The 26163-nt window shown below is 44.4% G+C and overlaps 1 protein-coding gene across 4 annotated transcripts in view; it reads left to right on the top strand.

Annotated features, from left to right (window-relative positions):
- The window catches only part of LOC139570760 (echinoderm microtubule-associated protein-like 4), a 90046-nt gene that overhangs the window by 36053 nt on the left and 27830 nt on the right, over nucleotides 1-26163 (top strand). Inside the window, exons 1-7 of one of the 4 annotated variants that reach the window (XM_071392907.1) lie at nucleotides 852-1345; nucleotides 12743-12925; nucleotides 20417-20558; nucleotides 21372-21593; nucleotides 24094-24234; nucleotides 24581-24606; nucleotides 25030-25065. In XM_071392907.1, coding sequence (XP_071249008.1) covers nucleotides 1270-1345; nucleotides 12743-12925; nucleotides 20417-20558; nucleotides 21372-21593; nucleotides 24094-24234; nucleotides 24581-24606; nucleotides 25030-25065 — 826 coding nt within the window. In that variant the 5' untranslated portion in view covers nucleotides 852-1269. Of the gene's footprint in view, nucleotides 1-851; nucleotides 1346-12742; nucleotides 12926-20416; nucleotides 20559-21371; nucleotides 21594-24093; nucleotides 24235-24580; nucleotides 24607-25029; nucleotides 25066-26163 lie in introns of those variants that run through there. The other 3 variants (XM_071392909.1, XM_071392910.1, XM_071392908.1) reach the window with 3 other exon arrangements.

The raw sequence follows: 26163 nt of genomic DNA, 5'->3' as shown, positions 1-26163 counted from the left end.
CACAGGGCTGAGGTTCGGTTTCAACTGTGTTCTACGTAGCTAGCAGGAGTTAGGCTACAAAGACCCGCATGCACGTGAACATGGTAATGAAGGTTCTTCAGAATGCCTATATACACACACGATGCACTCTGTTCCACCCAAACTTTGATACATTCTTAGTGAAAAATAGACAGGAACACACTGAATGGGTTTCTATCATAGTGCTCTCTGCTTCCCACTCAGAACCCATAGTTTGGCTGTGCTCCTGCGTTCACGTGAGGAACAGTGGGTTTCGTTTTGACCAGACCAGGATTTGATCATGGAGTTTAAAATCTTATTTTACATCATCTCAAGGAACATTCACATCATATCATTGTAATTCTAGAGTGATGTTATAACCTTGACGCAAATAAGATCTAGGAATTCATTTATTGAATTTCTAAGTTCTATAGGTGGCATAGTGATTATGGCGGTACGGTTCTTGTCAGACGTAAGGTAGGTTAAGTGGGTATGATGACGGTATAAGACTGTCAGTCCTGTAAGGTGACTGCTGTGATAGTGAGAGGTGTGTGAAAGTAGTCTGTGAGATGATAGGTAAGCAGGGAGAATGAGAGGGGGAAGGGAGTAGGGTATAGGGACCCCTGCAAGGCTCCTGGGGGAGGGGGAATTTGACACCACTACATGGTCTATCCTCCTCCCTGTATTTCTCCCTCGATCGCTCTTTCTCGATTTTTCAGGAGCTGTTTTGCTGTCAGCTCTCCAGAGGTTAAAAATCTGTGAGCCAACAGCAGCAGCTCGGCTTTAGCCACTCCCTGAGCCAGCCAAGATTTTCTTTTTAAAATCTTTATCTCCTCCTCCTCCTGCCTCACTCTCTTGCTCATTCACTCTGGGCTTTGTGTGAGCGCGCAGCATCCGTGGCACTGTGTGTTAGCGCATGTCGGAGAGAGCAGACCCAGACAAGAGAGACCAAAAGCATTCTCTCTGCACACAGACAAACCAAGAATCATTCTGTCTGCTGTCGAGGAAGACTAGTACCGGATAGAAAAAAAGTAACAAAGGAAATAGACTCAAAGAGAGAGCGAGGAAAAACTGGACTGCCTAAGACGAGAGGAATATTCTATCACTCACTCACACGTGTGTGTGTGTGTGTGTGTGTGTATATATACAGTCACACACACAGCAGACTTGTATCGGTGAAGCCAGCATACTCACTCACACTCTCAGACAGTAAAAAAGGGAGGAAGCTGCCTGGATCTTGCCAAAGAGGTGTGTGTGTGCAGCGAGAGGAGAATGGAGGGCTCGGTGTCTGTGGCCCCAGCATGCAACTCCACAACCACCAACGCGTTGCTAAACAACCACTGCGCCGGTAATCTACTGTTCTGTAACCGTACTACAATAGCCTTCATCGCCCTGCTTTGCTGTAGTATTGCTTTTGTTACTGTTCCCAGACAGAGTAAAGGAATCAACGTTTGGAGGTTAGTGGAGAGCTAGCTCCATGTGGAGAATCGTTGACGCGTGTGTGTGCTCTATGGGGTTTCCCCCAGCTACGCACTTGAGGTGGCGTTAGCTCCAGAATCTGTCTTCTGCAATACAATAGTGTCTGGTGTGGTTTACCAGAAATGGCAGGCATGTGGTTCTAACGTAGAATACTTTTAATGACTTTCTAAGCGTGCGTTGGTTATATACTGTGGTGGGTCTGTACTCAAACTATAGAAGTAGTGAACATGTGTAATGTGTGGCTGCTCATTTACTTGTTTAACCCATAGACTCTGGCCCACACAATTACCTCTGCACTCTTTTTATTGTCTGTGTGTGAATCGTTATGACCTTTTTTCTCCAAGCCATTCACTGTTCATTCAGAGAGCTCCACCCCAGTGAGACTGCTGCTGATTGGTCCGAGGAGAGGACTGGGACAGTAAAGCTGTCTAGATGTCCGTCTTTATAGCAGGGAGGATGTGTATCAGCGAGAGGAGTGAGAGAGTTGGATGGATTGAGTGTATTTGTATTTATTAAGGATCCCCGTTAGCTGCTACCAAGGCAGCAGCTACTCTTCCTGGGGTCCAAACACATTAAGGCACTTATATCACACACAAAACAAAAGATAAACAGTACATCATATAACATTATTACACCACTACATATCTACAATACGAAATGTAATACAACGATATTACAATGTGCGCGTGTCTGTACCTGTGTCTCTCTTCACAGTCCCGCTGTTCCATAAGGTGTATTTTTATCTGTTTAAAGAAAATCTGATTCTACTGCTTGCATCAATTACCTGATGTCGAATAGGGTTCCATGTAGTCATGGCTCTTTGTAGTACTGTGCGCCTCCCATAGTCTGTACTGGACTTGGGGATTGTGAAAAGACCTGGTGACATGTCTTGTGGGTGTCTTGCGGGTGTCCGTGCTGTGTGCTAGTAGTTTAAACAGACCATTCGGTAGGGCTGGTCGATAAATCAATATCAATAATTGAGGTAATTACTTCCCTCAATAAGGATATCAAAACGTTTAGATTCATTTTTGATAATGTCGATATAGAATAATTAGGTACAGCAGTCCATTTCACCTCTGTGACGCAGCAGGAACGTGCGGAGAAGTGACAATATGCACGTGGAGAGGTATACGCCCACTAAAAACCACGTAGCACCTCGATTGATGGAGTAGCCATTATTAACCGCAAAAAATCAAAAACAGTGGCAGTGATAGCCATGGAGAAGGAGCAGCTTCCAACAAATAAATTATTGATAAAAAGGGGTAAACTGTTTCAGTAATTTGGAAGTGGTTTGGCTTTTTGAAGTCCGACAAAGAGCAGACTAATGTTCGGTGCAAATTGTACCGTAGACAGGTGGCTACGAAGTCTGGTAATATGACAAACCTTTTTCAACATCTGAAGCAAAATCACTCTTTGGAACATGCAGGAAGTTTGAGTTTGCGCCACGATATTGATAAACGCCCCTCAAGCAGCCAATCTAGGGATGTTTGCCCGAAGCAGTCAACACTGACAGCGTTTATGCCCTACAAGCAAACATCGAAAGACAAAGACATCACAAATGCTATTATGCATTGCATTGCTAACGACATGCTACCAATTAGCACAGTCGAAAAGGAAGGTTTCAAGAGGCTCATCAATTTAATTGACCCCAGGTACGTGCTCCCTGGCTGAAAACATGGAACAATTTTCCTTCAAGTATAATTGTATGTGTAGCTCACATAATAAAAAAAAAAGTCACCTTTATTTAACTAGGCAAGTCAGTTAAGAACAACTTATTTACAATGACGGTCTATCGGGGAACAGTGGGTTAACTGCCTTGTTCAGGGGTAGAACGACAGATTTTTACCTTGTCAGCTCGGGGATTCAATCTAGCAACCTTTCGGTTACTGGCCCAACGCTCTAACCACGGTTTGTTCAGGCATTCTTGAGTTTGAAGCAGATATGCACCTTTTTAAACAATATTTGATTAATATCGTGGTATTTATCGTTATTGAATGAAAAAATATTTAGATATCGTGAGAATTTATTTGCCATATTGCCCAGCCCTACCGTTCGGTGCATTCAGCTTGTCACCACTTCTTACAAAAACAAGAAGGCATGAAGTCAATCCCTCCTCCACTTTGAGCTATGAGAGATTGACCTGCATATTGTTAATGTTAGCTCTCCGTGTACATTTAAGGGCCAGCCGTGCTACCCTGTTCTGAGCCAATTGTCATTTTCTTAAATCACTCTTTGTGGCCCCTGACCACACGACTGAACGGTAGTCCAGATACAGCAAAACTAGGGCCTGTAGGACCTGCCTTGTTAATAGTGTTTAGAAGGCAGAGCAGGTCTTTATTGTGGACAGACTTCTCCCCATCTTAGCTACTGTTGTATCAACATGTTTTGACCATGACAATTTACAATCCAGGGTTACTCCAAGCAGTTTAGTCACAGTTTAGTCACCTAAACTTGCTCAATTTCCATATTATTCATTACAATATTTAGTTGAAGTTCAGGGTTTAGTGAATGAATTGTTCCAAATACAATGCTTTTAGTTTTTTATATTTAAGACTAACTTATTCCTTGCCACCCTTTCTGAAACTAACTGCAGCTCTTTGTTGGACAAAAGGAACACCTATGTGAGAATGCTGTTCATCGACTACAGTTCAGCGTTCAACACTATAGTGCCCACGGAGCTCATCACTAAGCTAAGGACTCTGGGACTGAACACCTCCCCCTGCAACTGGATCCTGGACTTCCTGACGGGCCGCCCCCAGGTGGCAATAGTAGGCAACAATACGTCTGCCACGCTGATCCTTAACACGGGGGCCCCTCAGGGGTGTGTACTTAGTCCCCTCCTGTATTCCCTGTTCACCCACGACTGCATGGCCAAACACGACTCCAACACCATTAAGTTTGCTGATGACACAAAAGTGGTAGGCCTGATCACTGACAACGATGAGGCGGCCTATTTATAATTTTTATTTATCCGTTATTTTACCAGGTAAGTTGACTGAGAACACGTTCTCATTTACAGCAATGACCTGGGGAATAGTTACAGGGGAGAGGAGGGGGATGAAAGAGACAATTGTAAACTGGGGATTATTAGGTGACCGTGATGGGAGGAGGTCAGAGTCCTGTCCTGGCAGTGTGGTGCCAGGACAACAACCTCTCCCTCAATGTGAGCAAGACAAAGGAGCTAATCGTGGACTACAGGAAATGGCAGGCTGAATAGGCCCCCATTAACATCGACGGGGCTGTAGTGGACCGGGTCGAGAGTTTCAAGTTCCTTGGTGTCCACATCACCAACGAACTATTATGGTCCAAACACACCAAGACAGTCGTGAAGAGGGCACGACAAAACCTTTTCCTCCTCAGGAGACTGAAAAGATTTGGCATGGACCCGCAGATCCTCAAAAGGTTCTACAGCTGCACCATCGAGAGCATCCTGACCGGTTGCATCCCCGCCTGGTATGGCAACTGCTTGGCATCTGACCGTAAGGCGCTACAGAGGGTTGTGAGAATGGCCCTGTTCATCACTGGGGCCAAGCCTCCTGCCATCCATGACCTATATAATAGGCGGTGTCAGAGGAAAGCCCATAAAATTGTCAGAGACTCCAGTCACTCTAGTTATAGACTGTTTTCTCTGCTACCGCACAGCAAGCGGTACCGGAGCGCTTGCACTTCCATTCAAGCCGCTTCTTGTTTTTAGCTGTGTGGTCATCTGCTGCAATAGCCCATCCGTGACAAGGACCACGTGACTCACTGTCTGTAGGAGCGAACCATTTTCATGAACCGGGTGGTGTACCTAATAAACTGGCCACGGAGTGTATGTCAATGGATTCCCTCCAAGCAGCAGAAGTATGAGAGAGCATGTGGCAAGGTTTAAAGGAGGAAAGAAGGACAGATTCCAATAAAGAGAGGGATGCAGAGTGATGGTGCGAGAGAGTAATATGAGGAGAGTGATGATTGACCTTGTCAATGCATGGCTGTGCTCCCACATGTCATTATGAAAGCTGAAAACTCAAACTGAAGTGTGTGTGTGTGTGCCGTGGTAGCTTGTCTGTGTTTGTGCATATGTCTTGCTTTTTTTTTTTAGCTTACTGTAATACTATCTATTGCCTGAGGCTGGGATCATGAATCAGCACACTGGTGCACACTGCGTTCCCACGTTCTCCTACTGCCCCTCCTTAATCTCCTTAATCTCTTCCTCTGTGTGTGTGTGTGTTTGTTTGTGTGAGAAAGAGAGCGTGTGTGTGTATTTTAACACGTTGAGCAGTGTGGTTTCTCTAACCCTGTCCCAATGCAGACTCCGTCCCAGCGTGTCCAATGAGATGACCTGAAGGCATGGTTAAAACAGATACTGTGTCCCGGGTGATCTCTGACACTGTCTAGCATACTGTGTGTGTGTGTGTGTGTGTGTGTGTGTGTGTGTGTGTGTGTGTGTGTGTGTGTGTGTGTGTGTGTGTGTGTGTGTGTGTGTGTCTATACATGGAGATATACCTCGGGGGACAGAAGCACAACGAATGACATGTGAATATGTAAATCCAGCATGGCTGTCCCTCCTTCATTAAAACCTACAGTATGTAAACGTCAAAAGTATCATGAATTTTTATCGGATATCTGGATATTCTTAATACATGCGTTTTCTATTTTAAATGTACGTTTTTAACCTGAGCACTGCTACGCGAGGGAGAGAGGCCAGTGTGAGATGGGACTGAGCAGACGTAGGGACCGTGAGAGACGCAGTAACGTTAGCCAAGGCAACTCGGCTACAGCCAAGACTAGCTAACTTGTAGCAGCCACAATGTTATTTATCATCCCATAAAACAGTGCCTGTCTTGACTGGAGTAGCCAAGCTAGCTGTGGCTAAGCTAAACAGCTACACGCTGCGCCCTCTACCCAACCCCATTCAGATAAAACAACAGCCTACCTGTTGGTTGCTCATTTGTAGCCTACTCATTTCGCAAGTTTTTGAAATCTCCCTCCACTTGCTACACATTGAACCTCTTTGCCGCTTTGATTGGCCAACATAAACAACAAGCTACACATGTGAAGGGTACCGGACGGCTAACAGATTTTTTTTCGAAATAAAAACTACTGAACAAAAGTATAAACGTAACATGCAACAATTTCAATGATTTTACTGAGTTACAGTAAATCAGTCAATTGAAATAAATTCATTAGGCCCTAATCTATGGATTTCACATGACTGAGCAGGGGCGCAGCCATGGGTGGGCAGGGGAGGACATAGGCCCACCCGCTGGGGAGCCAGGCCCATTCTCTGGGGAGCCAGGCCCAGCCAATCAGATATTTTTTTCAGGTCTAAAGGGCTTTATTACAGAGCGAAATACTCCTCAGTTTCATCAGCTGTCCACGTGGCTGGTCTCAGACGATTACGCAGGTGAAGAAGCCGGATGTGGAGGCCCTGGGCTGGCATGGTTACACATGGTCTGCGGTTGTGAGGCCGGTTGAACGTACTACCAAATTCTCTAAAACGACGTTGGGAGGCAGCTTATGGTAGAGAAATGAACATTAAATTCTCTGGCAACATCTCTGGTGGACATTCCTGAATATTTTTAGCTATTAAGTAAATACCTGCAGTCGACACTTTTACATTTTGCATTTCAGTGTATTTAATCTCTGATCTATAAAGATATGTAGTAAAAATATTGTTGTAACTGTGGTGTTTTGTTATTAACAAGATGGCAGTGATGGACAGCAGAGTCTCGGTAAGCATATATATTTGATTGGTGTGTGTGTGGAGAGTTGTGTGTGGGGGGGGGGGCGTTGTTCCCTGTCCATGTGTGTGTGTTGTGTGCCACCAGCTCAGTGCTGTAATACATGCTATTGTTTCACATCAAAGTCAGTATCAAAGGAAGGCTAGAGAATGGAGTCTTCAGTGAGTTTACACTGTAGCCTACACTCCCACTGAATTTCACACCCTTTGGCTGCTTGATATCACATCTAAGCAGGGATTCAGTTACTCTGGATAGACGAATTATGTCCAATAATGAGGTCAAAGCCTTTCACCCTGCAAGGAGAGGGGGCACATGTTTTAACAGTACAGGACAATATAGACTGACGGAGAGAGCAAGGAAGAAAAAGATGGAGAAAGACTGCTCCTCCTCCGTGCCCAGGATTCACCCACTGAGCTCTTATCACAGCTGTGTGCGTGAGCGGGAGTCTGTGGGCGCCGTGCGTGTCTGTGGTCTCCCTATTAGACAAGATGAGTAGTCTCAGCACCGTAGCTCTCTCAGCCCCTCGCAGCTCTCCTCTCATTGAGTAAGCATTTTTACTGTTAGTCTACACCTGTTGTTTTATGACGCATGTGACTACTAACGATTTGATTTGATTGGTCTCTGTTTCGGATTGAGTGCCTCGGCTCCCTGCTGGTCTCCGTGTCTCTGTGAGAGTGGTCTGGTTGATAGCTTTGTACTAAGGCTAAAGCTATTTTCCCTGGCTTTGTCTTAGTCTTTTTGATGGCTGTGTTTGATTTACATTCCATGTAAGAGTAGATTGGTGTATGGCTGTGTATTCTCTTGAGAGCCAGGTCTGCCTAAGGCGGCCTTTCTGAATAGCAAGGCTATGCTCACGGAGTCTGTACGTAGTAAAGGCTTTCCTTAAGTTTGGGTCAGTCAGTGGTCAGGTATTCTGCCACTGTGTACTCTCTGTTTAGGGCCAAGTAGAATTCTAGTTTTGTTAATTACTTGACACATTGGAAATAATTATTTATTATATTTTTTTTCATGATTTGGTTTGATTTAAGGACCAGCTTGTTTAGGGGACTCTTCTCCAGGTTAATCTCTCTGTAGGTGATGGTTTTGTTATGGAAGGTTTGGGAATCGCTTCCTTTTAGGTGGTTGTATAATTGAACTGCTCTTTTCTGGATTTTGATAATTAGCGGGTATCGACCTAATTCTGCTCTGCATGCATTATTTGGTGTTTTACGTTGTACACAAAGGATATTTTAGCGGAATTCTGCATGCAGAGTCTCAATTTGGTGTTTGTCCCATTTTGTGAATTCTTGGTTCGTGAGCGGACCCCAGACCTCACAACCATAAAGGGCAATGGGTTCTATAACTCACTCTCTTTTTTTCAGAATCATGTTTATTCGCCAAGTACATTGACACAGTTTTACATACATTAAATACAATATAGAAAATAGCTAAATGAGCAAATGTACAGTATAAATACACTCTTACTCACTCTATCACTCTCTTTCTTTCGCTCTCTCCCTCTGCCACTGTGGTCTACTGCTGCCCAGCCATCTAGGGCACGGTAACTGCCCACTACCTCTGCTCACTCGGTCTGCGCGCATTCGTGTGTACGTACGTGCGTGCGTGTGCAGGTGTGTATGTATGTGTGTGTTTGTGCCATATTACTAGCATTCTGTGCACATTCTTAAACTTTTTTTTTATTAGCTTTATTGGCCAGAAACTGCTCTTTGAGCTTATAGTAAAGGTTAGCTTGAACTGTTAGCATCACAAACATTGTAAAAATGGTTTGGCGTTTGGATGAGCTTTTATTGTTTACCATCGTTGAATCCACTTTTTGAGTTCGGGGTTAAGTGTTCTCATTTGTTTAACTTGTTAATACTTTGCTCTAGACTTGTATGACTGTAGATGTTTTCTTTTTAGCACTTTTAAATTGTGACTGTGTCTGCACATTTTTTGTTTTGTGTGTCGGGGAGGGAGTTCAAATTCCTTCTGAGTAGAGAGGAGGGCTCATCAGCACCCCTTTAACAGGCACGCGTTAGCGATGAGGCCCTCTCACTGTCTTCACTGCAAATTACCCCAATTCCATCCAGCAATCAGGACCTAAACCACAGCTAGGCTTGGCAGCAGCCCTGAGCCTGAAACCCACTTCTCACAAATACTGCGCAGTTGACTTTTCCCTGTATTTATATTGTAGAGGCATGGAATACCTTCATGCCATCCTGGGATATACGGTATTACCAGCAGTGCACACAAGGTATACTTTTTGTTGTTGTTGTTCAAACGTAAATCGTCAGAATGCGTCAAATGCTACGAAGACAGAACCCAGCTCATACAGTAATGCAAGTATCTCAAAACACAGTTTGCAGCGTGCACAAAACAAATAGTAGACCGCAGGGATCTTAATTCAGGAAGGGATTGTCTCTACTGCTGTTACCAAGCTTGATCTAGCACTTAAGCTAATATTAGCTCTCTGATTACAATGAAGAGCAAGACGTGCTGGTCTGTTCTGGGCCAGCTGCAGCTTAACTAGGTCTTTCTTTGCAGCACTTGACCACATGACTGGACAATAATCAAGATAAGATCAAACTAGAGCCTGCAGGAATAGTTTTTTTTAAGATTGTGGTGTCAAAGTAGAGCATCTCTTTACTACAGAAAGACTTCTCCCCATCATTACAACCATTGGATCTTTGTTTTGACCATGACAGTTTACAATCTAAAGTTACACCAAGTAATTTAGTCTCCTAAAATTGCTCAACAGCCACACCATTCATTACCTGATTCAGCTAAGGTCTAGAACTTAGGGAATGATTTGTACCAAAATCAATGCTCTTAATTTTAGAGATATTCAGGACCAGTTTACTACTGACCACCCATTCCAAAACTGACTGCAACTCTTAAGGGTTTCAGTGACTTCATTAGCTGTGGTTGCTGACGCGTAAATGGTTGAATCATCAGCATACATGCCCTTGGCAGGTCCTTGGTAAAAATAGAAAAGCGAAGCGGGCCTAGAGGGCTGCCCTGCGGTACACCACACTTTACATGTTTGACATTAGAGAAGCTTCCATTAAAGAAAACCCTCTGAGTTATTTTAGAGAGGGCTCTGATTCCATGAAATGGCAGTGGTTGAAAAGCCATAAAACATACGTTTTCTCAACAACGGGTTATGGTCAATAATATCAAAGGCTGCACTGAAATCTAACAGTACTGCTCCCACAATCATCGTATTATCAATGTCTTAGTCGTTTGTGTCAGTACAGTACATGTTGAGTGCCCTTCTCTATAAGCATGCCGGAAGTCTGTTGTTAATTTGTTTACAAAGAAATAGGATTGTATTTAGTCAAACACAATTTTTTTACAACTGTTTGCTAAGAGCTGGCAGCAAGCTGATGCGGCTGCTGTTAGAACCAGTAAAGGCCACTTTACCACTCTTCGGTAGCGGAATGACTGGCTTCCCTGCACAAACACTTTTCTTTATGCTCAGATTAAAGATATGATGGATAGGAGTGGCTATAGAGTCAGTTATCATCCTCAGTAGCTTTCAAGCCCTCATGCCTGTGTTTTCCACTCTTTTTCACTTCCCATATTGTTTCACAGTGGGGCCTTAGGGAAGTCACCAGATGCGACAAGTACGCCTTTACAGACAAGCAGAAATCCAACTCTGGAACTATGATATGCCCGTAGAGTATATTATGTTCAATAATATATTGAACAATTTTGCAAATCAAATGTTTTTTTATATTTTCAATATTCATAAACTACTCCTTACAGAGCAAGCGTTAACTTCATATGACACAATTGTTTGCATTGTAGCACCTACAGATGAAACATGGTTGATAAAAAAACATATAATAATTATGCACTCACGGTTTCAAAATGTGAATGTTATGCAGCAGGACAGTTAACCCACGCTGCCCTCAAACCAGGCCACGCTGCCTGCTAATTATCTATAGACTGTTTCAGCTTGTCAATTGCAAATATTTTTTTTACACGTTTTATTTTCTAACAACAGTTTGAATTGAGGTGTGTTCCGCTTCCTCATTAATTCACATAGAAGTAGCCCATTTCACAGTTGCGGACAATACATGAGGCTTTACTGAGAAGGACAAACTTCTCTTTTCAACTAGAGCCTAAGCACTTCCCCAGTGTCCAAAGTTATTATTACTATCAAAGTAAGTGCCTTATTACGTTATTTTTATATTATGGAGCATAAGTATTTACTGTTTTATTCTCATGTTTTCAAGTCCTGGTAACAAATAATGCATTCTGATTCTTGCATATATTGTAATGGACACGTATGATGTGTGTAAAATACTTTTTGGATGGTTGTACTGATTATGATGATGCTAAGTTAAATGCCAGATATGTGTGACGCCATGTTTGTTGACATCATACAATGCATTCTGGTTGTAACGTAAACATCTGTCAGACCAAAGATGTTATAACAAAACGAGGTGAAGGGACGGTTCACTCGACTGACTTAGATTGAAACTATCGTTACTCAGGGTTGCCAGCTCAGACCCCCTATCCAGGGGTTTTGTTTTTATTTAGCTTATAAACTTATCCTGTGTTTGCCCCCCATGTATTGATAAATCCCCCATCATAGTAATAATGTATATATGTATATGATACAGGATACCTTCCCCCTTTTCTACCCCCCATAGACTTGAAATCCCCCACAAATGAAATTAACCCCTCCCACAACCCCCCCTGAAATGGGGTCACCTGAATCTGGCAACCCTGTTTAGCTTTTATGGCTAGACTAGGCAGTAGGCTTGTATTTGGGGTGATGATCTGTGAGGTGATAACATTTTATTTGCTTTGTGATTTGTCAAAAAATGTTAATGACTTGTCAAGCCATGTGCTCCTGTTCTTGTATACACTGTAACACGTACATTGAAGATGTACAAACTAAGTTCATATTTTTCGGGCAATGGGCGCAGCCATCTTTGACTTTGACTGTTTGACTGTTTACTTCTGTTTTATAGTGAATGAAATTCTGGGATGAGGGAGTTTTTGCTTGTCAAACATAAACAAACATAAAAACAATGTAGCTGCTGTTAGCTTAGTTGACACGCATCTCTTTTCTAAAACAATATTACATTTCTCCCTTGCACTCACCAGAGATGTGGTACATTTGAAGTCTAGCTGTTAGGTCGCTAACTTCATTTTTTTGTCAGCGCAATCTGTTATTTAGACGGGCTGTGGATGTGTACCGTGAGATGCTTGGATTATGACGGTCGCATTTATCATTTACAATAAAAGGTGAAATTGAGGAATAAAGTTGTGAACTTTATTTCCCCATCAGTACAAAACATTGTTCAGATGCTTTTCAGACAACAATGCTGTTTAGATGCGTTTGTTGCATCACACGTTCTGTTGCTACCGTTCCAATCACATATTTGCTATGGTACGCTGCAGGGGCCATTCAACAATGATCACAAATATGTGATTGTACACGTTAAAGGAGGCCTGGGTAAGGCCAAGATGTTTGTGCGGGTCTCTTTGGTGGGTGGATGTCTAAACGTGTGTTGTCTACCGTATCTAACCCCGTCTCCTCTCTGTAGATGACAGTATCTCGGCGGCGAGTGCGTCTGACGTGCAGGATCGTCTGTCGTCTTTGGAGCTGCGTGTCCAGCAGCAAGAGGATGAGATCACCGTGATGAAGGCGGCGCTGGCCGACGTGCTGCGACGCCTGGCGCTCTCCGAGGACACGGCCACCACCGCCAAGAAACAGACTAGCACCAAAGGTAGTCAGTCACCCCTGAACCCTGACCCCTGAACTGTCACTGTCACCATCTGAGGTACTCTCATGATTATACTTGCAAACTGCAGGTTTTTGTAAACCCTCAGAAATCTCCATGGGTAGGTTCTCAAAACCTGCAAAGGACAGTTTTACAAGCATCTTCTCCCCACCATAAGCTGATCATGCACCGTCAAATCCATCTGCACTAGCTTCTGTAACATTTACCATAACTTCCTTCCCGCAATGGAAATTCCATTCATCTCCACTTTCCCAATTGCTCGTTCAGCCCCTCTCCTCTCCCTTGCATTTCTTCACCAGGTCGTAGTTGTGGAAGAGAGTGTTATCCTGTATTCCTCCACTTGTTTACGTTAAGGAAGTTCAGGATGGAGCCATAACCTGGATCTGTTAACAGTTCCACTCCGACCTTGACCCCTGGCTTTTATTACCCTCTCACACCTACACACAGCAACACATGATTACACATCCCATATAATCACAATCTAACACAATATTCTCAATGACCAATGTACTCTGCTCCATTTTCTCTCACACGATAACCCACCCTCTGGTTGACACATGAACACTGTGCCATAGCCAATCCTCTCTCTGAGCTCAGTGATAAAGTGGAGGATTAATTACCCAGCCAGCAGTAGGACAGAGAGGAGGAAGGGAAGGGAATTTCATTCCCAGCTCTCAAAGAGGGAAAGAAAGCGAGAAAGAAGTTGATTGAGCTCCGTTTTAGAGAGACAGAAAGGGAGAGAAGGATATTGCATTGAGAGAGAGAGAGAGACACAGAGAGAGAGAGAGACACAGAGAGAGAGAGAGACACAGAGAGAGAGAGAGACACAGAGATAGAGACACAGAGATAGAGACACAGAGAGAGAGACACAGAGAGAGAGAGACACAGAGAGAGAGAGACACAGGGAGAGCGACACAGACAGAGAATGTGTGTCGTGCCCATGGTCATTGGGGAGCATCTGGGTTCTGTAATCGGGCTTCAGTAATAACCACCACTCACCTATAGCCTGGCTAACTAACTTCAGTCCTGTCTATCTGCACACAATAAGACCCTCTGTCTCGTGTGTGTGTGTGTGTGTGTGTGTGTGTCAGCAGGGGGGCCTAATTGTGGATAGTGGAACATGATCTGTGTGTATGGAGACTCTGCAGCCTTGTCCTGATATTTTACTTTCTCTAATGGAGCCAGTTACTGTATATGATCATGTGGAAGTGTCTCTCTGGGTAGTGTCTTGGCTGGGAAACCACGCATGGGTCCTAGATAAAGAGAGATCCTGGCCCCGTTACGGTACTTAAAAAAAAAAAGCATCCTTCCTTCCTTTCCTGAGGTAACCACTGATCCAACTGTATAGAGCAAGGTTTCCATTTCAATGCTGTCACTTATCCAGTCATATCAGATTAGAATTCCTCCCAAGGAAATAAGGCTGCACTTGAAAAGTATTGGAACAGGACCCTTACTGCATATGAACGGCAGGATAGGAGTTACTGTATTGTGGGACAGCACTCGCTCGGTGTCACCCTTGCGTAGCTCTTTCGTGCCACGTCCCTCTACACCCCTATCCCTCCGTCCATCATCTCTCACTCCTCCCTCCAGCCCCCTTTGATCCCTCGTTCCGGTCAGCTCTCCATTCCGCTGGTCACCTTTTTTAAAATCTCATTATGACGTCACTCTCCTACTTAATACCGCCCATCGCCATACCGACGACCCCTGGCAACCCCTTGCTGCGTGTGCTTGTCCGTACTACTCTAGTGAGTTAGTCAGCATTCCTGGCACGTTGACATTGACTGGTGTTATTTAGGGGTTATTGAGTTGATGTGTTACGGCATTGGCAGTTTGGCACATACAGTGGAAGAGCTTTCTGTACTTTAACTCTGTTGTGCTGCTCTCTCGGTGCGTGGGCAGTAATCTGGGACTGAAGCAGACAGGAAGCAAAGGAAATCACATGGTTCAGTTTAGTTTCTCTGCAGACACCCATGCTTTGACTTCAAAGCCAACTCTTCAGAGTATGCAAACCAACACTGCCCCACATATACACACACACACACACACACACACACACACACACACACACACACACACACACACACACACACACACACACACACACACACACACACACACACACACACACACACACACACACACACACAGAGCACGAAGGCACACACATGGCCCCTTCCTGCTCTTGTTAACTTATTCAAGACCCAGAAATATCTTCCTCTCTCGTTCAGTCTTTCTTTCCCCTCTATCACTTGCATTATTGGCCAGCACTGTATCCCTTTCTCTCATTCTCATTTTTGCAAACTTCTCTTTTTCCAGGCCCCTATCTTTCTTTCCAGCCCTCGTTCTTTATCTTTCCAGCCCTCAGTCTTTCCACCCTTTCCCCCAAATCTTTCTCTTTTCCAAATAATGTATTATCATGAACGAGGAAGCCAAGGCATACGAAGGTTTTTATAGTGTGACACTATGAACACTGCAGACACACACACACACACACACACACACACACACACACACACACACACACACACACCTGTCAATCACATGGCTTCGATGGGAGAGAGAAACAGGTTTATGAGATCAGGAAGCCAGGTTGATGGATGAAGACCCTCCCTCTTGCAAGGCATCAGTCATTATTGATATGCAGTGCCTTCAGAATGTATTCACACTAGAGGTCGACCGATTCATCGGAATGGCCGATTTAATTAGGGCCGATTTAAAGTTTTCATAACAATCGGTAATCTGCATTTTTGGACACCGATTGTGGCCGGGTTTTTTTAACCTTTATTTAACTAGGCAAGTCAGTTAAAGAACACATTCTTATTTTCAATGACGGCCTAGGAACAGTGGGTTAACTGCCTTGTTCAGGGGCAGAACGACAGATTTATACCTTGTCAGCTCAGGAATTCGAACTTGCAACCTTCCGGTTACTAGTCCAACACTCTAACCACCTGCCTTTACATTGCACTCCACGAGGAGCCTGCGTGTTACGCGAGTGCAGCAAGAAGCCAAGGTAAGTTGCTAGCTAGCATTAAACTTATCTTATATAAAACTATCAACCTTAACATAATCACTCGTTAACTACACATGGTTGATGATATTACTAGTTTATCTAGCGTGTCCTGCGTTGCATATAATCGGTGCGGTGTCTGCTCATTTCTCATCAAATCACAGCCTACTTCTCCAAACGGGTGATGATTTAACAAGCGCATTTGCGAAAAAAGCACTGTCGTTGCACCAATGTGTACCTAACCATAAACATCAATGCCTTTCTTTAAAATCAATACACAAGTATATATTTTTAAACCTGTATATTTAGTTAATATTGCCTGCTAACATGACTTTCTTTTAACTAGGGAAAGTGTGTCACTTCTCTTGCGTTCCGTGCAAGCAGTCAGGGTATATGCAGCAGTTCGGGCCACCTGGCTCGTTGCGAACTGTGTGAAGACAATTTATTCCTAACAAAGACCGTAATTAATTTGCCAGAATTGTACATAATTATGACATAACATTGAAGGTTGTACAATGTAACAGCAATATTTAGACTTAGGGATGCCACCCGTTAGATAAAATACGGAACGGTTCCGTATTTCACTGAAAGAATAAACGTTTTGTTTTCTAAATGATAGTTTCTGGATTTGACCATATTAATGACCTAAGGCTCGTATTTCTGTGTGTTATTATGTTATAATTAAGTCTATGATTTGATATTTGATAGAGCAGTCTGACTGAGCGGTGGTAGGCAGCAGCAGGCTCGTAAGCATTCATTCAAACAGCACTTTCATGCGTTTGCCAGCAGCTCTTCCCTTTGCTTCAAGCATTGAGCTGTTTATGACTTCAAGCCTATCAACTCCCGAGATTAGGCTGGTGTAACCGATGTGAAATGCGGGGTGCGCGCGGATAGCGTTTCAATCGGTGATGGCATTCGCTCTGAGACCTTGAAGTAGTTGTTCCCCTTGCTCTGCAAGGGCCGCGGCTTTTGTGGAGCAATGGATAACGATGCTTCGAGGGTGGCTGTTTTCAATGTGTTCCTGGTTCAAGCCCAGGTAGGGGCGAGGAGAGGGACGGAAGCTATACTGTTAGACTGGCAATACTAAAGTGCCTATAAGAACATCCAATAGTCGAAGGTATATTAAATACAAATGGTATAGAAAGAAATAGTCCTATAATTCCTATAATAACTACAACCTAAAACTTCTTACCTGGGAATATTGAAGACTCATGTTAAAAGGAACCACCAGCTTTCATATGTTCTCATGTTCTGATCAAGGAACTTAAACGTTAGCTTTTTTACATGGCACATATTGCACTTTTACTTTCTTCTCCAACACTTTGTTTTTGCATTATTTAAACCAAATTGAACATTTTTCGTTATTTATTTGAGGCTAAATTGATTTTATTGATGTATTATATTAAGTTAAAGAAAAAGTGTTCATTCAGTATTGTTGTAATTGTCATTATTACAAATAAATAAATAAATACAAATCGGCCGATTTAATCGGTAAAAAATCATAATCGGTCGACCTGTAATTCACACCCCTTTGACTTATTCCACGCTTTTGTTGTGTTACAGCCTGAATTAAAAATTGATTAAATAGATGATTTGTCACACAATACCCCATAATAACAAAGTGAAAACATGGTTTTAGAAAGGAGCTTGAATACTTTCTGAAGTCTCTAGAATGGGATTGATTTTGGTTGACCACTCATTAGACTCTCCCTCTGGCCTTGTGTACCAGCATTTCCAGTCTTTCCCCCAAACACACTCAGGCTGTCTTTTGTCTTGATGCTGAGGGGGAGGGGAGGAGACTGGTGAGATGAGGAGGGAGGTGGTGGGGGCTGGTGGATGGGGTAGGGAGGCCGCCTCCTCCACCATGCTGTGTGTGTGTGTGTGTGTGTGCGCGCGCGCGCGCTTGGGGGTTAATGGGCCGTGAAACTGGGCCTTGTGTCACTGACACGGAATCAGGCTTCAACTGGTCCTTCACGTGCCCCCAAACATAACCCTGGCCCCCACACATCGTAGAGAGGAAATACTTCTCACCGAGTGACGGTCAGCTGTTTGTCTGCCGTTCCTTCGGTGCGGTGTGTTTTGGGGACCACACGTCGGCGGGCGTCTGACTGCTGACATTTTTGGTAGTTTCTACATGTAGAATTGGCTTGCAAATTACGTCCGCCACTCTGTTCAGAGGTGCTAAGTGTTCTCGGCTGGCAAACGCTACCGTTGTGTCTGTGGCTTTACAGAAGTGTCATAGAAGCTTCATTGGGAGGAAGGATGTTTGTTATGCTTTTTACATCTGCCTTCCCTAATCCTTCCTTTGTTCTCCCACGGATTAGGCTCATAAACCATGTCTGTTGAGCAGTCATAATCTCATACTCCGTTGTTCAACCACTCCCCCTCCCTTTAATCCCTATATACTGCTGTAGAGAGTTTCTCTCCTGAAGTTTCCGGTAATAGGTTACACGAGGAGTCGGCAACCTTTCTCGTGCGGAATGCCGATTTATCTTACAATTTCGACCAATCTGCGTGCCTGTTATGGTTTTCATATGCACATTTTCGTCTTGTTTTCGTAGCTCAAAATCATTGTCAGGTGGTTAATCAAAATTCTAGCTAAATGAAAATGAGGCAAACCTAAAGAAGTAACTTCTATTGCCAACTATGTAAGAATAGCCTACAACAAATAAAAACATTGCAGTCTGCAGGTAGAAAATATCCTATTAATCGCATTGGCTACGCATGGCCTGTCTGCAACGAGCTTGAAACATTGTATCAACTATCAACTTTGGTCCAGAGAAGTTCACACTAGCAAACTTGCAACGTTGTATAAAATATAGCGCAAGGGATAAGAGCTCATCAGGTAGACTCATTTTATGACGTTTCCACTGGATCAGAGCATGACATTTTTCCCTTTCACGCTGAGTGGTTATTGAAAAGGGAGAGGGCTAGAAATATTTTTCAAATACAATTGAGGAACTATTGTCATTCTCAACGGCTGTAAAAACAGACTTTGTTTGCTTGCTGTTTAAGGTGAAGAAAACATTACTTTGAGAAGCTCCACAGCTCATTAGTGGTGGTACGTTAAGCCAATTAGAAATACTATCAGATCCCCAAATGTGCACGTTTAGGCTATAATATGCCAACATTTGTGCGCAGACCAGGTAGCCTATAGGCCGACTTCTATGCGTAATCAGGTTCATGTCCTTCATCAACATTGACAGTAGTGCTCCAAACAGAAGACTGACTAAATTGACAACTCGTAAATGGAACGAAAATAAATCTAAACTTAGCGTAGGTTGTGCACTCTGCAAACAACGATGTCCACTCTGCCAATGAGAACGGTAAAAAGACTGAAATAATAATATAGTGAATGGATGAACAGAAGTGACCATAACCAAACAAACATTGTAGATTAGAAATTATAGGAATGAACGGTAAATGTAGGCTACTACAGGTGACGTATGTAATGGGGACTTGATATACACTAACAATCAAGGCAAACAATTCACACAATGAAGTTATGAAACAATGAATGATCACAAATTGGCGGGGGAGAGAGAACGTTCTGGAGAGAGACGTGCATTGTGCATTTTAGCCACACTCCCCTTCTTCTTGGACTGTGCCATCCACGCGGCTCCGCAATGGATTAGTCTCAGCCTCTGCAATGGATTAGTTCACTGACATGGGTGTGAATCAGACAGGCGCCTCGTGTGCCATTAAAAAAATATATATATATTTGCTACTGCTCGACTAAAATAGATCTTGTTCGACCAACAGCCTATCGACCAGTTGACTAATTGGGGTCAGCCCTAGTAGACAGTGTCTCTTTCGCTCTCTCACAGCTCTCACTGCTCTCTCACACAGCTCTCACACTCACATACATACATAAACGTTCCTCCCATTGTATCCTGATGTACAGGTAACAGCCAAAATAAAGGAAACACCAACATAGTGTCTTAATAGGACGTTGGGCCAACACACTTTGGCATAGATTCTACAAGTGTCTGGAACTCTATTGGAGGGATGTGACACCATTCTTCCACAAGAAATTCCATAATCTGGTGTTTTGTTGATGGTGGTGGAAAACACTGTCTCGGGCGCCTATCCAGTATCTCCCGTAAGTCTTCAATTGGGTTGAGATCTGGTGACGGAGGGAGAGACACACACACACACACACACACACACACACACACACACACACACACACACACCATTTAAACCCCCTATGCTCCTTTGAGACCCCTCTTTCAAGGTCACAGAGCTCTTCTAGCCTCGGTAGCCAAAACATTCGGCAACTGGGCATTTTTATACATGACCCTAAGTATGATGCAAGGTTAATTATCTCAGGAACCACACCTGTGTGGAAGCACCTGCTTTCAATATACTTTGTATCCCTCATTTGCTCAAGTGTTTTGGCAGTTACTTGTATATACTGCGTGGGTTTTACTGTCGCCTCTTACGATGCTCTCTCCTGCCCTTTGTAGGCCAGACTCCCCTGCGCGAGGCCTATTCTATGTCCTGCATCGCCAACGGCAGCTCCAGCAGCCGCAAGCCCAGCCACAGAGACCGAGACAGCTCCACAGTTTCCGTCACCAGGAAGGATACCTTCTCCTCAGCTGCCAAGAGGTACTGTACTACACACACACACAAACACATAAAGTTACATACGCTACACACACACACACACACACATACAAAGTTACATACGCTACACACACACACACACACACACACACACACATACAAAGTTACATACGCTACACACACACACACACACACACACACACACACACACACACACACACACACACACACACACACACCATTCAAAAACAGTCATTGCACAACTCTAGACCTGCATGTATCAGATGGGCAGCCATTGATGCAGAGTCTGTATTGATATTATTTTGCCTTGAAACGCCACATTAATTCCTCCCAGAAAAGAAACTGTTGAATGTTGATCACGGGTTTAACTTTCTCCCTTGCAGCTTGCAGTGATTCAGCAGAATAAAGCCTATACACTTCCCTGGTTCTTTCAGGACAATGACGTAGTGATGGAGTACCTGTCACAGCATGTAGCTAAGCCTATGGCTAAGCATTGCTGAGCACGTCCTCGATGACTAACTAGATATGAATCAAATATACTGACCTCAGCTATTCACTGCCTTTGCAGGAAGTTGAGGCTTTGCAGGTCTCTCAGTAGTGAAGGCTGAGGGTAGAAGTTGCCCAGATCTAGGATCATTTTACCGTCAACGGTGTCCTGGTATACCCCTGTGTTTCGTTATTTGTCACTTTTTTGTCGTCGTCATATATGTTCCATCTGTTTGTGTCCCCTTGTACCCATGTCGCCACTGGTTGTGTCCCCTTGTACCCATGTCGCCACTGGTGGTGTTCCGCTGTTTGGTTATCCTCTGGTTGACCCCCTGGTTGTCTCCACAGCGGTCAGACAGCGGAGAGGAAAAAGGACAAGCCTCAGATGGAGGGCATCAAGGAGAAGGAGGAGGGGCCCTCCCAGCCCAACCAGGCTAACGATAAACCCTCCCCTGCCAGCCCCGTACAGCCCTCTCCGTCCCCCTCCGTCTCCAGCCACCCCTCCTCACCCCACCCCCCTCAGTCCCAAAGGCAGGCCCCGGAGAGCAAGGGCACCTCCCCAGCCAAAAGGTTCCTAAGATGCCCACTTTGATTGTCGATTGCCCCTCCCCCCCCACCTTACCAACGCAATGCCCTCCGACACTCTGAATGCTCATGACTTTAGCTTTTACCTTTGACTGGTTGGCATGCTTCTTTAAATCGCTTTCATTTTTGAACCCATTTTGGTTATTAATAACCTGTTCTCTCTCTTCTCTGTCTCTCACCTGTACTTTCAGCTATCGTTCCCTGTAGAGACTCAGCCACTGCAGACCTTAGCTTCTCAAACTGCATCACTTATCTTTTAGACTAGTTGTAGCCCCGTTTGTAGCAAAGCCCTTTCATTCAGAGATGAGGAAAATAAAGTAGAGGAATGGTTTGCATATGACCCTTCTGCACTCATCTGTAACAGTTTGAGCCCTCTCTCCATTAGGAATAGGAGAGGCCCTATCTGTCATGCACTAGCTGTGCTTCGTACCATTCAGGATACACACTCGGATGCATACACACACACACACACACCAGCCCTAGACTCCCACCCACACGCCAACACACACGCGCTCCAGCCCCAGACCGACTGCTCTCACTAATCAAAGCACTGCCTTTGCACTCATTACCCATAACACAGATCAATATAAATTATTCTCAGGAACATTGAGAACCAATTAAGTTTCACAAAGAGCACCCGTGAACCCATCCCTGCCTATTAGACTGGGCAAGTGACAGGTTATTAGTCAGCGCCGCTGCCGTGCCAAGAACGTTAGCCCGGAAAACTCATCCGCTGGCAATTGTGTGTGTGTGTGTGTGTGTGTCCACCCAATCTGAAATGGGCCAGGCTTCTAAGCAGCGCAGTGCACAGTAGGGGCTCTTTCTGGGGATGAGTATTATAGGGTGACTTTTACCTGTTAAATGGCCCTTTCCCATGCTATTCAATCCTCTGGTTGGATTGGAAGTATCAAGTGGGCTTCTGTTGCTATTTTTGAAGATGTGAGTGTACCATTCAGGGCTTTTAACCAACAGACACAGAGTGTGCAAAACATTAAGAACACCTTCCTAATATTGAGTTGCACCCCCTCTTGATACACGCGGGAAACGGTTGAGTGTGGAAAAACCCAGCAGCATTGCAGATCTTCACACACTCAAACTGGTGTGCCTGGCTCCTAGTACCATACCCCGTTTGTGGGTAAGACGTACGAACGTACACAACCCATGTCTCAATTGTCTTAAGGCTTAAATATCTTTCTTTAACCTGTCCCCTGCCCTTCATCTACACTGATCTGAAGTTGATTTAACAAGTGACATCAATAAGAGATCATAGCTTTCACCTGGTCAGTCTATGTCATGGAAAGAGTTCCTAATGTTTTGTACACTCAGTGTACGTTACATATCTGCTGTAGAGCAATGATACTGTACCAGTAGTGCGTGCGTGCGTGTAGTAGGGTTATGGAGAAATTCTTTTCGGGCTAGGTTGTTGTTTTCCCGCCAAATTCCATGCAGGCAGTTAGAATAAGCAGAGGACGTCTGGATGTCTTTCCCTTCCTGTCCCTGTCTCTCCCTCACCGTACAGTAGATAAGGAGAGAGTACAGACTCTGTAAATGTAGCAGTGTAACGTCGTTGAACCACCACCGCTCCCCCAACATTCAGCCCCAGTCCTATCTGCCCCCTCAGTGTCACTGTGGCCCCCTGGAGGTAGAACAAAACACCATGCAGAAGTGATCCCCCCCCCCCCAAAAAAAAAACATTACGTCTCGCAGTTTAAACCCCCTTCCTTCTCGCAGCTTCGCATGAGGAGTGCAGTTCTTCACGCTCGTGCTCTTTCTCTCACAATCCCCTCTCTCTCTCTCGCGCTGTTCTCTCTCTGCTCTAGCCATTCTCCAAACTTTCCATTCTTCACTTTACTTGCAGTGTGATTCTTACAGCCAAACTCACTGTCCTCCTCTGTCTGCTGAAGCCTGGGGGGGGTGGTTTGACTTGTTCAGCCAGCCCGTGTGTACTAACCTGTGACTGGGGTGGGCTTTCCCCTGTGTGCCCGGCTACAGCAGCGGGTATCGATTCTACCCCTGAGGGTTGCCTGCTACTCACCTGGGTACCTCTGAGGCACTGTATCTCTGCATTTGTGCGCGTCTGTTTCAGGTCCAGATTAACCCTAAAAAGAGGCGTACCATGAGTGAAATAATTCAATTTGAATTAAGTGCATTAAAGGTACAGAGTTTTTTTTCCCTTGTCAGGTCACTTGGTGGCCTGGTCAGGTTCAAGCTCTGGGCTGTACTTTTAATGTATATGGCATAAAACTGCAAAAAAATAATGTAGTTCACAGTTGCACACTTTAATGCACTTTTTACAGTTGAACTAATTGAACAAATTGAAACAAATCCCCATTATCACCATGGCACTCATCCATACTCCAGCTTTCTTTCTGTCTAGCCAACTGTCTTTCTCTCTTCCCCTCTCTATCCGTCTCTGTGGTATAAAACAAACTGTTTATTTTTTTGTGTGCGCACCCTGTACGTCCCTCTGTCTGTGTGTGTGTAGGGGTCACAGTGCGAAGCGGGGCACGGGAATGGAGCGTTCACAGAGTAGTACCTGGGAGAGTGGCGAGGAGAGCAGGAACAAACTGGTGAAGGCTGCTTCCACCTCCAAACTGCTGGCCAAGGTGGCGAAGAACGCAGACAAGTGAGTGGCTGATGGGACACGCTTCACAAATCTGATGTAAACATATGTGTGGAAGTGTAATGCAAATACGGTGATGCACAATAATTGAATTCCGCTCTATGTTGTGTACTAAGAGGTGAGACTGGCCTGCTTTCGTTGATGGGGTATTCATTAGCTTGAGAGTACCTTTTTCAGATCTTACACTATCATCCAAGAATCGCCCCTTAATTCCCTATATTGTGTTCATCCAAAGTCCCTCCCTAATAGAGAACGCTGTTAAATTGGCCCAGCTGTCAGATAACCTTTACTTGTTTTGTAGTCTCAAGTCACAGTCTGACCTTATTGTTATTTCTCCATTCTCTTCCAGGCATAAAGACCCAGTGATCAGCCAAGGTGAATATACTCTCTCTTCTAAGTTAGTCATCCACCACCGCGTAATGGAACCGCTAGAGCTATGTACTGCGGTATACCGACACAATTGGCACATCTGTTTACAACCAGATTGTTTATTAATGAAGCTGTACAATAGGATGCAATGTAACCTAAAGTGTGCTCTCGTTGGGCTTATGAAAACGCTGTGTTGTACTGTGTAGGTTTGAGAGTACCTTTTTAGGTAAGAGAAGAGCTGTAATTTCAAAGCCTAGCGTCTTGTTGTTCCTTCCAAACATGTCTCCTTTCCTTCAACATAGTCCTTCATCCTATTGTGTAGTCCCAACTAGTCATCGTTGCTGTCTTCAGGTCATTCTAGCTCTTCTCCCCTGTGTACTATCATTGTGTGTGTGTGTGTGAGTGACATTGTTTCTGTCTCATGACCAGCCAAAATGTCAACCCGTGAGAAAAACAGCCAAGCAGGTAAGTTGTCAGATAGCGAGGAGAGCTGCCAGCCTTGGGACGAGCGCTTGCCCCACCCTCTCTGCTTTTTGGCTTGTCTATCTATCTTTGACATTCCCTTTTTATCATGTCAAACACAGACAGAATCTCTTGTTTCCCTCTGCGCTCTCTCGCTCTCGCTCGCTCTCACTCTCTCACTCCCTCCCTCTACTTTCTCACCCTCCTCCATTTATTGTCATCAGGCGATGCCCGACCTAAATGAAGGGCATAGATGTGCCAGTATGCCCTGGCCACTTAGCGGAGTGTCGTCTGGTTAAAAGCGTCCCACTCTTGGCTCAGGCAGGTTGCCTCTGGTCATGTGAGGAAGGTGGTTGGTCCTGAGTCTGCTGGCATTTACCTCCACAGACACACTTTGGACTGGAATTCAGCTAATTCAACGAATTCAGCCTTTTCCCGGCATTATTGGCCACAGATACAGTACATTCGGAGAGCATTCAGACCCCTTTTTTCCCCCATTATGTAACGTTACACCCTTATTCTGAAATTGATTAAATAAACATTTTCTACACATTAAATAAACATCAATCTACACAAAATACCCCAAAATGACAAAGCCGAAAACAGTTTTTAATTTTTTTCTTATCTTATTTTCACAAGTATTCAGACCCTTTGCTATGAGACTTGAAATTGAGCTCAGGTGCATCCTGTTTCCATTTATCATCCTTGATGTTTCTGCAACTTGATTGTATTCCACCTGTGGTAAATTCAGTTCATTGGACATGATTTGGAAAGGCACACACCTGTCTATATAAGGGTCCACAGTTGACAGTGCATGTCAGATCAAAAACCAAGACACGAGGTCGAATGAATTGGCTGTAGAGCTCCCAGACAGGACTGTGTCGGGGCACAGATCTGGGGAAGGGTACCAAAATATTTCTGCAGTATTGAAGGTCCCCAAGAACACAGTGGCCATCATTCTTAAATGGAAGAGGTTTAAAACCCCCAAGACTCTTCCTAGAGCTAGCAGCCCGGCCAAACTGCGTAATCGGGAGAGAAAGGCCTTGGTCAGGCAGGTGACCAAGAACCCGATGGTCACTCTGACAGAGCTCCTCTGTGGGG

This window comes from Salvelinus alpinus, chromosome 3 (genome assembly GCF_045679555.1).
Source record: "Salvelinus alpinus chromosome 3, SLU_Salpinus.1, whole genome shotgun sequence".
NCBI classification, from domain to species: Eukaryota; Metazoa; Chordata; class Actinopteri; order Salmoniformes; family Salmonidae; genus Salvelinus; species Salvelinus alpinus.
The sequence above is the reverse complement of the archived record's forward strand: the minus strand, read 5'-3'. Positions and strand labels throughout refer to the sequence as shown.